At 35.7% G+C, this 14,138-nt stretch overlaps 2 protein-coding genes and 1 long non-coding RNA gene across 4 annotated transcripts; 1 reads left to right on the top strand and 2 right to left on the bottom strand.

Annotated features, from left to right (window-relative positions):
- The first annotated feature begins 1,987 nt into the window (after nucleotides 1–1,987).
- LOC128195922 (uncharacterized) lies at nucleotides 1,988–2,935 on the top strand. Of its 2 annotated transcripts, none has more exons than XM_052874909.1 (3): nucleotides 1,988–2,078; nucleotides 2,174–2,431; nucleotides 2,798–2,935. In XM_052874909.1, exons 1-3 carry the CDS (start codon nucleotides 2,017–2,019, stop codon nucleotides 2,880–2,882), a joined length of 405 nt encoding a protein of 134 aa, XP_052730869.1. In that variant the 5' UTR covers nucleotides 1,988–2,016; the 3' UTR covers nucleotides 2,883–2,935. The 2 variants fall into 2 exon arrangements, with proteins under 2 accessions (XP_052730869.1, XP_052730870.1); XM_052874910.1 differs by having other exon boundaries at nucleotides 2,690–2,935.
- A 4,699-nt stretch (nucleotides 2,936–7,634) lies between these two features.
- On the bottom strand, nucleotides 7,635–8,000 carry LOC128195711 (uncharacterized). The gene is made up of 3 exons (XR_008247505.1): nucleotides 7,937–8,000; nucleotides 7,767–7,838; nucleotides 7,635–7,673 (listed from the first exon to the last, which is right to left on the bottom strand). It is a non-coding gene; the product is annotated as an uncharacterized LOC128195711 (long non-coding RNA).
- Nucleotides 8,001–11,345: 3,345 nt separating this feature from the next.
- On the bottom strand, nucleotides 11,346–13,255 carry LOC108325713 (probable acetyltransferase NATA1-like). The gene has a single exon (XM_052874882.1). The coding sequence runs from the start codon at nucleotides 13,197–13,199 to the stop codon at nucleotides 12,525–12,527; it is 675 nt and encodes a 224-aa protein (XP_052730842.1). The 5' UTR covers nucleotides 13,200–13,255; the 3' UTR covers nucleotides 11,346–12,524.
- Nucleotides 13,256–14,138: the final 883 nt, after the last annotated feature.

The raw sequence follows: 14,138 nt of genomic DNA, 5'->3' as shown, positions 1-14,138 counted from the left end.
CATGTTGAACATTGCTAGGTTAAATGATTAAGTTCATATGTATGTGGTTCATAATATGATGGAACCAGAAATAGTAGAAATGATTGATTGGGTTGGTGGTCAAGTTGATGATGAAGGTGATGTTGCAAGACAAGTGGAGGAGGTTGAGGTTGAGGTTGTTCGTGATGGTCAACTTGGAACAGAAATGGTGGAGGGTGAGGGGGATACCCATGAGGGTGATGTTGAGGTCCATACTGAAGTTGGAACAGAAATGGTGGAGGGTGAGGGGGATGCCCAGGATGGTGATGGTCTGGATCATACTACAGTAGGAAGAAAAATGGTTGAGGGTGAGGATGATGCCCATGAGGGTGAAGGTGATGGGTATGAGGGTGATGGTGAGGATCATAGTGATGTTGGTAAATAAATGGTTGAGGGTGATGGTCAGGATCATAGTGATGGTGGTACAAAAATAGGTGAGGGTGAGGGTGATGGTGAGGATCATAGTGATGCCCATGAGGGTGAAGGTGATGGGTATGAGGGTGAAGGTGAGGATCATAGTGATGCCTATGAGGGTGATGGTGAGGATGTTGAGATCCATCATGTAGAGGAAGCTGAGGTACATGATGTAGATGATTTTGAGCTAGAGGATTATGAAGAGGATGATGATGTAGAAGACAGTGAGGGTGATGCACATCAGGCAGAGTTTGAGGATGAAGATGTAGATAGAAGTGAAGGCATTCTAATTGATGTCAGCGTGCATTGTGACATTGGGTCTTCTAAAGGAAATGTGGGAGAACAAGCTTCCAGTGCCTTACTTGAGTCTGAACGGTCAACATATAATGAATTTATTCATGATATGTGTGGGTTGTCTGACAATGAGTGGTTATCAGAGGAGTTGTTTAGTGGATCAGATAGTGAGGACAATCATGTGAGGACTAAGATAAGGTTTCCCACTTTTAGTATGCCTAAAACTTTGGTGGATTATAAATGGGAAGTAGGAACCTATTTTGCTGAGAAAAATGAATTCACAGATGCCATAAGGACTTATGCACTAAGTATTGGGAGAAGTTTAAAATTTATTAAGAATGACAAGAAAAGGATTTCTGTCAAGTGCTTGGGTGGAAGAGGAAATTGTAAATGGTATGCGTATTGTTCCTTTAGGACTGATGTCAGTGCATGGCAACTGAGAAAAGTGTTTGATAACCACAACTGTAGTAGAGATTTCAATGTTAAGTTGATGACTTCAAAGTGGTTGAGTCAAAGGATGGAGAAAAATGTGAGAGAAAATCCTACAATGAAGGTCATGGACATTAGGGACAAAGTTACTAGGAAATGGAATGTAGGAATTTCAAGAAATATGGCGTTTAGGGCAAGAGCAATGGCAAGAGATAAGGTTGAAGGATCATTCAAAGATCAATATAGAAGACTTCACGATTATGGTCATGAGCTGCTGAAAACAAATCCAGGAACAACAATACAAATTAAAGTTGATAACAGTAATGGTGAGGTCATATTCCAAAGATTTTATGCATGCTTGAAGGCATGCAAGGATAGCTTCATTTGTTGTAGACCTATTATTGGCTTGGATGGATGCTTTCTGAAAAGCAAGTATGGAGGGGAGTTACTAACAGCAGTGGGAAGAGATGGAAACGACCAAATGATGCCCATAGCATATGCTATTGTTGAGGTAGAGAACAAAGACTCCTGGACTTGGTTCTTGGAGCACCTTATTGAGGACCTTGGTGGGGCAGCTGTATGTGCAGGATGCACATTTATTTCAGACCAACAAAAGGTCAGTGAATGTTCAATATGTTTTACATATAACTGAATATCTTCATTAAACAAATGTTAATTACAATATGTTGAATATGTCAGGGTCTTTTGCCAGCAATCCAGGATCTTCTACCTGGTGTAGAACAAAGATTTTGTGTTAGGCATTTATATTCAAACTTCAGAAAAAAATTTCCTGGAAAAAACCTTAAACGTCTGATGTGGCGGGCAACAACAGCAACACACCCACAACAATGGGAGACTGAAATGAGGAATATTAGAGACATAAATTTAGACGCATTTAAATATCTGCTTGCCATCCCACCTAGGTATGCATTAAGTCTTCTAATTATTAACTCTTATAAATATTTCAATATTTGCTTGCCATGACACATACTTGACTAGTTATATTCACTTATCCCAGGTTTTGGTCAAGATCTAGATTCACCTCTAGATCACAATGTGACACTCTTGTGAACAACATGTGTGAGGGCTTTAATAGTGTGCTAGTTGATAGTAGGTCTAAGCCTATTATTAGCATGTTAGAAGACATAAGGGTTTACATAATGAAGAGATGGGCTGCCAACAGGACAAAGATCACATCATATCAAGGTTCAATCTGCCCCAAGGTTTTTAACAGATTTCAGAAGGAGTCCTGGTTAACTAGATATTGGTTACCAAGGTAACTTTTATGATGTGTGTTTCCATTCATGTTAACTTTCTTTCCATTTATAGTGATCCATCTAATTGTGTTTTGAATTGTGTATTACATATAGGTGGTCAAGAGAAAAATTATTTGAAGTGAAACATCTTTCAGAATTTGGTCAGCAATTTGTTGTGAATATTGACACCATGGACTGCACATGTAGAAAATGGGCAATTACTGGCATTCCGTGTACTCATGCCATCACTGCAATGAAATTTTTGAATATAAATGTAGAAGAATACATTGGCCACTGGTTTAGGAAGTCTACTTATGAAGAGACTTACAACACAATAATTAACCCTATCAATGGACAACATGTCTGGGATGTTACACCCTATGCAGATATATTACCACCAAAGAAGAGGACAATGCCAGGAAGGCCCAAGAAGAAACGAAGACTAGAGGAGTGGGAGTTGAAGAAGAATAACAGTGAATTAAGAAAGGGTGGGCAGAGGAAAACATGTGCCATCTGCAAAGAACTTGGACCACTACAAGAAAAATGTCATTTATATACAGATTATTATATACGGATTCTGATCCGTAGATAAAGACTTCATTATATACAGATTTTATATACGGATGACTTAGATACGGATTTTTCCGTATATAATAGAAAAAAATATATATACGGATTCTCTGTATGTAAAATTGGTATATAACGGTGGCGCCTTTTCCCGGGAGCTTTGCCAAAAGATAAATATGTATATAAAATTCGTATACAAGTGGATTCTCTGTGCAGATGTTATATAAGGATTTTACAATAAATAAAAAATAAATTAAAAAGTTAAACCTAATAGAAAACCTAAGAGACAGAATCAGTACTCCGAATTTCTCCTCGACTCCTTCTTCCCTCTCATCGAGCCATCGAGCCCCTCTTCTTCCCTCACGAGCTCTTGTTCTTCCCTCTCGAGCTCTTGTTCTTCGCTCTCATCAAGCCATTTTTATCCAACCTTTCTTCTCTAGCCACCATTGAAACCCTAACCTCTGCTGCAAACGCCTCTTTCGTGTTACCCCCTCCTCGAACCTTAGCCTCCACCTTGTGCTCCATTACAAGGTTGAGGGGACTGGAGACCGCTCCACCAGTCATGCCTCCTCGTTGGCTCTCCCCTTGGAACCCTAACTCATTCTCAGACTCACGTGGAGACGGGTAGAATGGTAGCGCCGAAGTCTCGTGCTCATTGACTAAAGCTTTCTCACTCACACTCGCTCACGGTCACTAGTAGAGAAGAAGAATGTCTCACACTAACCGTTCTTCTCGCTCACGCTCACTTAAAGAGAAGAAGTTCGTCCATTCTTCTCGCGTTCACTCACCTTGTTGGACATCAGGCTCACTTGGGAGTGTTATTCGTTAAATCGGTAAGTTTCTTCGTTCAAACCTTCTTCTTTGCTCGTCCCTTAAATCCCTAAATCTTTGCGCTAAAGTTATTGAGGGTTAGAACAACTCTTGCTCTATCGTCCAGTGCAGGCAATGTCGAGTGTTGGAAGGACAAAGAGGATTGGAGAGACACGACGGTTTTGTGCCTCTTCGTGGCATAAATGGAAAAGTTCACCAAAACTAGGTATACATAACTTCACTTTCTATTTTCCCCTTTCAAAAAAGTTTCCAAATTTTCGATAGTGAAGCCTAAAGGGTTTATTTCTTGGTCCTTATTCTTTTCATGGTATTCTCAGAACGAGTTTTCATCTAAGAAATTTTTGGGTTCCCTGCTCGGTTCCAAGTGCGGCTACTTCAAGGGTGTTATTGACCCTTCTTATCAAATGATAATATTTGGATATATCTTAAGACTGTTTGACAAATTTGGTTTGAATTAAAAAGTCTAAGTGAAGCAAACTTTTACTATTGAATTACCCATGGACAGTTATCACATCACAGTAAGATATCAATTGTTTCATTTGCATCGTAAATATGTAAAAGGTTGCTTAATTATTTGATCATGCGAAATCATGCAGAAAGAACTGTAGGGATGCTATTTTGATCTATCTGTGCTACTCTATTCCGAGAGTTAATGGTGATTACTAGTTAATACCCTCAATAACTACCATGGTTTAACCTTTTTGTTCAAATTTTCATACTGGATTGAATTTCATTAAACTTTTCTTTGTCATTGCAGGTTGGAAAAGCTTTAACAAAAGATGATAAAGCTCAAACATAATTGTTCTGGTTGTGATTACAAGTTGCTAAATTAGTATTGAACTTTTGAGTTTTTGGTTGTGATATGGTTACCATGTGTTTCTTTGAAGGGATTATGTAAGGTTTGTTGTTTTGTTGCAGGGGAAGAAAAAGGAAGGAATGCTGCTAACTTTGTCATTTGTGATTAAGCATGCCATCTTCTAGGTGTCCATTTATTTTATATTTCTTGCCTTCCTCGTTTTAAGTTTGAAGTCCAAAGTGTTATTACTACAGAGAGGTATATGATACCATTATACCATTCTTTTGTAATAGGTTTGGTTTCTGGAAAGTTTTCTTGGCTTCTGCTCAAAAGCAATGATCTATTGCTCTGTAGGAAAACCAATAAAAGGTTTTGTGCATTTCCAACTTTTAGGATTCACTTTGGTGTTTATTTTAACTTGTTCCTTTAGTAGTTTGATCTTATTTAAGCATAGGATGATTGCCAAGTAATATGAATTATTTATGCAGGACTCTCCCATGCCACACCCTACACAACAGTATCTGAGATTGAGGTTCCTCAGTGCTCCTGCTGTTCTTCTCTCCTTGGCAATGCAAGGAGTGTTTTGAGGATTTAAAGACACGAAAACACACCTTTATATGCCACGGGTATACCTTGGAAAACTCAAATTATCATTGATTAAGTGTCACAAATTATAATTTCCTTCTATTACCTGATTCTAATTACTCTTTCCTTGATGTGTGTATGTTGTTTTCTTTTTTATTTCTTAGGTAATCAAATTTTACAGAGATTTTGTTTGTTACCATTTTGGTTGAATTGAATGCCAAAATTTTATCTAGAAACTTCTGAAAAATCATAATTAACAGAGTAAAATGAATTAGATAGTATGTAAGTGTTTAGCTACATTAAAAGAGAAGCGCAAAGGTACCCAAGCAACAACTTACTGCATAATCAGGGCACCACCCTTAAGTATTAGTGGAAAAAGTTCCTAATATATGTTTTGTATTAATTTTAGTGCAACATTTAACCAATAAATTTAATAAAAATTACTTATGTTTTTATTTTACTTTTAATATTATTTTATATTAACGCAAAATGTTTCATTTTTATTCTTAAACAAGTCAATAGAAAAATTTAGATGAAAGAAACTTAAATATATAAAAGTGTTGAATAGAGTGAATTAAAAATACTCAATTTTATAAAATACTTAAAAGATTTAATTAAATGTAAACATAAGATATTTCTTTCATTCAACAATTAGATTGAAAGTTCAAGTTACATTTTTTTCCTATAAGTTTAAAAACTCTTACTAAGTCTACCAAGTGGGTTTCAAAGTTTGAGATGAAGTATTGAATTCCATGGAAACATTAAGTGAGTTTCAAAGTTTGAGATGAAGTATTGAATTCCATGGAAACATTAAGGGTAAACAGTGTGGTTGTGGGGATTTGAAGATGAATAATCACTACAAAAATAAAAGATTTTACCAGGGTTTTTTTCCTGCATTACCGGCGGTTTTAACCCCTGGTAAATTCATTTCCCGCGGTTGGCAAAACCACTGGGAAAACCACCGTCACAAAGATTTCCGGCGGTTTTGTTCGTAACCGCCGCTATTTGCGGGGTTTTTCAAAAACCGCCGTAATTTGTGGGGGTTTTGACAAAAACCGCCGGTAATTGCTGAGGTTGTAATAAACCATCGAGATTTACGTGGGTTATCGAAAAACCGCCGGTAATGAAAATAGTTTAATTTTTTTATTTTTCAAATGACTTGATTAATATGATTAATATAAAATATGTTTAATATTAAACCAGAATAATATAAAACCAAAAATAATTATTATTATATGAAATAAACTGTAAAATTAGAAATACAATTAACTTGTAAACTTAAGAAATAACAAATGTTTGTCCTAAAAATTAAAAATAAACTTCTACATAACAAATTAAAAAGTGTTCTGCAATAACAATTATCACTCTTGTTCTTCATTCTCTTCATGCTTCTTTATCATATACCTACAAACAAACAAATCTATGAGTGAACTAAGCATTCAACAATTCAAACCTTATAAGAGAATAATAAGCAAACAATAATATATATAACAAATGCCCAGAATTAAAGTTTAGTGAAGATTGATCACCAAAAATTAACATCAATAACCAAAACAGATTATTATATAGATACAAGCAGAATTTCTAAATGATTTTTACCTTGAGTGTCTGGGCCAGGTTTAGTTTCTATTAACAAAACAACTATCAACAAACAAGACACTTCAGCCCATAAACATAGTGCATTCATACACTAATCAGATTTCAACCCCTTATCCAAGTCATATATAAATACCATTATTTTTACACATCATCAAACATTTATAAACAATCTCAACCATATATAATCATCACACATTAACCTTATATACTCATCATGCATATTCAGTTATATTCCCCAAACAATCTTAAGCCCAAGCTAACCACCAAAAATTATTTCCTGTTAATAAACTCTAATAATCACTATTACATAAAAAAGTGAATCCCTTTACCAACTAGTTCATAAATAAATTATAACTCATCTTTTCAAATTCATTCTAACACATAACTTGATAATATAATACTATACTAATAAAAAACACACTAATATTATTATGACTTTTAGTGTCATAACTTAATAAAAAATTATACTATGGTGTTTTTAATGATTGAAAATGGTATAAAAGTTTATAAAATCTAAACTTTTTTATTTTTCTAATATATACGTGTGTTTTTGTGTAAGAATGAGAATGTGTATTGGAAAATTTGAATTGGATTCCAAAAATATTTTTTGTCCTGTCCAAATGTTCCTATAAATTTTTTCTTAGCCCATTTGAGCCATGAATAAAATACGTTTGAGGCATGAAGGAGATTGACGAGGGAAAAAGGCATAGTATATTTTGTTTTCAATTATATTACTGCTAAAAAAATCAATTAAGGATTTTTATAGAATAAGTTAACAATTTCAAAACTAAAAGGATAAGACATTTGTAGAAGTTGAACTACAACACCTTGACAAACCGGCATCCTCAAATTCCCAAACTTTTACAGTTCCATCCCTACCCTGGCTACACATATATAGAGTAATGAATATTGATAAAGCAAGAATATACTTGGATATTAAAACAGAACTGGAGGAGATCAAGTAGAAAAGGATGCACCTGGCAAATTTATTGGTTCCGAGGGAAGAAGCACAAGCAACAGCAACAATACCATGTGCAGCACTATGTAACCTGCAGTATAAAATTAATTTGTACCATGGATCATATTTCTGAAAATCAACGATATTCTTCACAAATATGAATGCCAAAAAAATTATAGAACTAAGCACCATGCAGATGACACAGTTCGATGTTGAAGGGTATCCCAAATTCAGACTTCACCATCAGCAGAACTGCAAGCAAGAAGAGGATGATGCAACTAATTATTAAGTGAAACTAATTGTATACGCAACCAACTAAATCAGGGAGTTCTTGTGTCACACCGATGGGTATGGCATCCAAGGCAACTCATCATTTATTGAACACAGATTTTACTTTTAGTGTTAAAAACTATTATAAAAGTAACTAGCAGCCAAAGAAATGCTTGATAGATATTGGATGCCAATGTCCCATACCCAGGGAAAAAATGTGTACCAGAGTAATGCCCATAAAACAAAAAACGACAAACAATTGCAATGAATACCCAGAGAATAATATCGGCTTAAAGGGATGAAAAGAAATGTCTGTGACCGAAGCTCGATGACCTCTTAGCACTGTCAGGAGGTGGTCTTCTACTCATTCTTTGTTCTTCTTTATGATCCACTTGAACTAAACTGACAGTAGGCTATCCAGGTCACCTATATTGACTTGTCAAGTAAAAAAATTGAATTTCCTTAGCTGTCATCGAACAGGTTTTACGATGTTCTAATTTGAGATTTCTATCCTGTAAATCACTGAATCATAACCAATGTTTTAAACTCGGCACTTTCACACAAATTCAAAACATTTCACTTTCAAAGTTTTGTTTCTCAAGTTACTAGTAGCCAGCACATTCACAAGAGCAAAATACACATTATCAACGAAAGCTGGATTGATTTTTTCTCCATTGTCACAGCAGAAATCGCAAGGATGTCAAACCAGAGAATAATTTTTAATATAGAGAGTTTAGAGTTGCCACTATTCTAGAAACCTATAAAAATTGTAAAGATAAAACATGATGCAGTAGTACTTACATATTTCTTGTGTCCATAGCCCTCATCATCATCATCATCACGCTTCTCATAGCAAGGCTTTCGGTAGCCCTCCTCCTGAGGTGGATGCCCATAACCATTCTCAACACCTCCTTGGCTCCCATAGCTAGGTTTCTCATCATACTCACTCCTCCCTCCATAACCATACCCATTGTCCTGTTGTTGTTCTTCCCCATACCCACTACTCTTCCTTCCACCATACCCAGACCCATATTCACTCCCCTCCGTTTTTTCACTATACCCGAGTCCATGTTCAGAACTTTGATAACAACAACTTGACTGCAATATGTACCTAAGGAATATCAAAGAAATGCAGAGAGACCTCAGTTACAAGGATTAGAAGAGTATTCTATTTTCAATTCCCCAAACATACAATTATACTGGAATGAACATTAAAATAGGGGAAAAGCATATCGTACCACATACAAGCAATCAATCCCACTAAAATAGCTTCCATACCTGGAATTTCTTCTCCTCCACAACCATACCCAAAATCATGGGACACCGAAAGAAAACCCCATTCAAATCCCTAAAAATAGAACTCGAATTCAAACCTTAAATAAATCGTGAATTCCATCCAAGTCTCTGTTGTCGCTAAAACGCTGGAGAACGAGATCCTCGCGTCGTGAAAACGCCGCACCTGAGTCACCGGAAACTCGCCGTGAAGACACTGAAACACCATTGTCGCGAAAAAAGTTCCCCTACCACCACACCCACGGACAGAGGCCATCGCACCGCGGATTAGGTATGACTCTATCAACTTCTTCCGCAACGGGCTTCCTTGTTTCTCTTCTCGACAGATTTCTTTGCAAGTTTAATTGCCAAAGTGGAATCAAGCCCAAGAGCTCCGCACCTTGTTTGAAGATGAAGAAACAACTCCACACCTGGTTTGAAGACGAAGAAACGGCACGGGGAACAAATAGATTTTGGAGAAAATAAGACCAAGAGGCAGAAGCGGGAATGAAGGAGTGGAAAGGACACTAGGGTTAGGGAAAAATTATTCTAAAATAAATAAATAACTAAATATTAGGGACAGATTTGTTATAAATCGCCGGAAATTAGTTGAGGTTTTAAAAACTGCAGGAAAACAACCTCGCCTAAAATTAATTATTTTTGTAGTGAATGACCTATCTTTTGTTTCTTTTATATATATATATATATATATATATATATATATATATATATATATATATATATAATATAATATAATACTATTTTAAATAATAGCTCGGGCATTTACAATTTCCTGCACTATTAAATGATTAATATCGAATTTGTAGTGCTTATAATAATATTTACTTATGAGGGAGAAAAATTGAAAGAAAGAAATAAGAGCAAAATTAATAGTTAACTTCAATGACAATTAATTTGTCTGGTTATTTGGAATGCAGGTGAGATTGAAGATTCTGATGGTTTTGAAGATGAGGAAAAGAAAGTGATTGGTCAGATGATGTGGAAGAAAGTGATTAGGAAGTTTACCAAATACAATTGTAATTCTCAAGTTTTTTTTTATGGTTAAACATTTTTTATCCATTTATATAATTGACAATTATATTCATGTAAATAATATTTATATATTAATGTAAAATGTTTGTTTGTGGTTTAATTCATTTTGTCCAAATCTGTCACTGGTATAAGCAATTAATGATTGATATAAGCAATTAATGATTGATATACTGTTAGGTTGATTACATACGGATTTTTCTGTATGTAATTTACATACGAATTTTTACATACGAATTTTTCCGTATATAATTTATATACGGATTTTTTCGTATATAAGTTATATACGGATTTTTCCGTAGATAATTTATATACGGATATATCCGTATATAATTTATATACGGATATATTCGTATATAATTTATCTACGCTCCTTTTATATACGGATTTTTGTCCGTATATAATCCGTATATAACACTAATTTATATACGGATTTTGAAGGTTATATACGGATTTTGATGGTATGTAACTGCGATTTTTCTTGTAGTGGACACAATAGAAAAGGCTGTCCACAAAGACCTCCAACAGTAGAGGTTCCTACAGCCCAATCTTCTCAAGTCACCCAACCTCCAGCAACTATGCCTTTATCTGATGAATGATGTGATCAATGATCTAATGTACTGAACACAGTCTGTACTGATCCTAAATTTATATTTTGTAGCAAATGTATTGTTATGATGTATTTTGGATATGTAAGACAATGTTGTTATCATTTTGAACAACTTCTGTTATCATCTAAGACAATGTTTGTGGTTATCAGAAAGTGATTACTGCCCAATTTTGTTATCACTCATCAACTTTATTGCTCATTACTTTATCATGTTTCTCATTACTCCACTTAGTCATGATTTTGCTTTATCATTATTCCACTTAAAGTAACAATACAATTAAAAGAAATTAAATGACACACATTATCACTGTAATAACTCACCAACATTAATAAAACACACATTACATATAAGCCAAGTTTCAAGTCTGATCACAGATGACACAGCATCAACCAACTTTCACCAACATTGCTAATACAATTACATTCAAAACAAATATGACAAAGATCATCCCCACTAACAATTTAAACCACTTATCTAACTTAACTAAACTTTTCTCTATACAACCCAGTCTGATCTTTGGACAATATGTTTCTTCCATTTGCAACACACTGTCTTCCATGCTCATCACACCCAGTTCTTCATTTCTTTCACTATCAGTCCTTTCTTCTACATTCAGCCATTTTGCTTCATTTCCTTCGTCAATGCACCACTTGAAGAAGTTGCAACCAACCAATTCTCCACTCCCACCCTGTTCAACACCAACACACACTCCTTCGTCAAAACCCAAATAAATAGACATAGATTTATTGTTATATCAAATTGACCTTGAAGTTAGGGCAACCCCAGAATTTTTTCCCCTTGTTTTTAGGGGTTCTCGCAATACGAAACACTGCACTGTGACCACAGAGGCATCTTGGGTTTCCATCGAAGCTCCTAACACTGCCACTACTGCGTTGCATGGCCGAACCCAAACATTTGCAAGAGGAAGATGAACGAGACATCCTTACCACCACCTCAACAGTGCTTGCCCAAGACGTAAGACAGCAGCTCTGCTTCACCAAGACGAAACACGATCCTCTCCAACACGAGAATATACTTTGGATGAGATGGGATGCCCTTAAATGTTAGGGCTTCGTAGCCTACGTGGATAAAACACAACAAACAGTCAATTTTAATGCACAATGCCACGTCCGTAAATGGAAAAATCCAGCTCACACCAATTTAACGCCGTCTCACACCACTTAACGGTTATGGTACAATATGCTCACTTTTACAAAAAATATGACCCAATTGAGACAGAAAAAAACTTGAGGACCCAAATAAGATTTTCATACAAACTTGAGGACCAAGGGAGGGTTTAAACCTTAAAAAATTTGTACTTTTATAATAATACAAGTAATTCCATATTAATTTGCATCATCATTAAAATAAGAAGTACCAACATTTTACTAACTTAGATAATCCTTATTCATCTGTTGAGATATAATAACATATAATTATATATCTGAGAAGAGATAATAATAAACACACAATACATGGTTTGTTACATAATTCATGAATCGTGCTTGAAGCATGGATACGTGAAAGTGATAGCATTGGAGCAACTTTTGGAATGAGAAATTGAGCAACAGTTTTCAGTGAGCGTGTCCAGAAGCTTGAAGAGCCTTCCCAGTCAATCTGAAAAACTTGTATTCCTCCACAATCTCAGCACCCATGTCTTCGTAAAACCTAAGGGCATTAACATTCCAATCAAGCACAACCCAGTCTACCCTTCCGTACTTCATTTTTACTGCTTCCTTTGCCACTGCACTAAACAATATTTTCCCAAACCCCATTCTCCTGTAACACTCCCTCACGTACAAGTTCTCCACGTAAAACCCTGGTTTTCCCAGAAAAGTTGAATAATTTGGAAAAAACATCACATAACCTACAACAGTAACGTCATCCATGCTCTTGAACGTGTCGCGCTCGGGGTCCTCAAAGGGGAGCCTCAGATTCACGACTTCAGTCAGGGGTTTGAAGAAAGGGTTGGAATCAAAGGTTGAAACAGGGAAGAGGGTGGGCGAAGCTTCTAGAAGCAAGATGGTGAAGGAGTGGAAGGGTTGGACGGTGGGGGAGAAGAGGGTGGCAGACAGGGAGGACTCGGTGGCGGAGAAGAGGTGGGTCAGGCGTTCGAAGACGGCCATTTGGTGGATGAGTTTGTGGATGTGGGGAATATCGGATGGGGTGGCCAGGCGGATCCGCGTGAAGAGTTGGTGGCCCAACGGGGTGGTTTCCGGTGTCGGAGTCTGCGGCGCTGCCGGGGCCATTGATCTTGATTCGGAGCAATGTAAAATGGTGATGTTTTAATTTAGGTGTGTGTGCATGTATGGACTAATATAAGACCGTGAATAGACATGTTCAACCCCATTGTTCAAATTTGGTGTCGTAGTGGGCGGCGCTGCCATGGCCAATTGGTGAGTGTACGGGACTGATATAAGGCAATAAACATGGACACGTGATACTGTACAAACTTCCAATTTTTCATTCAATACTCTTTTGAGACCAATGAAATAATATTTTTACTTTAAAATATAAAAGAAATTAGGACGAGTCAACTAAAAAAGAATAAATATTAATTTTTTATTAGGTCTTGGATAGCTATAAGAAAAATACAAAAGGATAAAATAATAAAATATTTGTTTTAATTAAGAAAATTGTTAAATTTAAACTAATGATCATTTAAAAGATAAAAATGATTAGTTAATTACACTGCAACAAGAAGTTAGATAAGTGATTCCAAAAAAATCCAATTTATAGGAATAAAAATTGATGCTAACAATAGATTAGCATATGCTTTTCATAGACCAAAAATCCATCCTCCAACTCTTGGAAGTTATGGCGTTTTGTGTTGGCTTAGGAGACCAACTAACTATCAAAGTGACGTGAACGGAAAATTAATTATTAGACATAAGTACAATAATTACACTAATTTGAACCCAAACTAATGACGGAAACAATAGGAATACACTTGGATGTCCTAAGTGGATTTCACATGTCTTCACAGTAACATGTTGAAGGAAGATCCAATCTTCAATCTTCAATTCTCTTGAAAATAATGTGGAAGAAGTTTCAACCTTCACACTTTTCACAATTTTGTCATCCAATGTACATTATTTAGGAGCTTCTAGAGCATTCTTGAATCTCCTGTAATATTTTATAGTTTTCTAAAATTTTACAAGTTACTTTGCTTTCAAATTTGTTTTTCT

This window comes from Vigna angularis, chromosome 3 (assembly GCF_016808095.1).
Source record: "Vigna angularis cultivar LongXiaoDou No.4 chromosome 3, ASM1680809v1, whole genome shotgun sequence".
Lineage (NCBI taxonomy): Eukaryota > Viridiplantae > Streptophyta > Magnoliopsida > Fabales > Fabaceae > Vigna > Vigna angularis.
The sequence above is the reverse complement of the archived record's forward strand: the minus strand, read 5'-3'. Positions and strand labels throughout refer to the sequence as shown.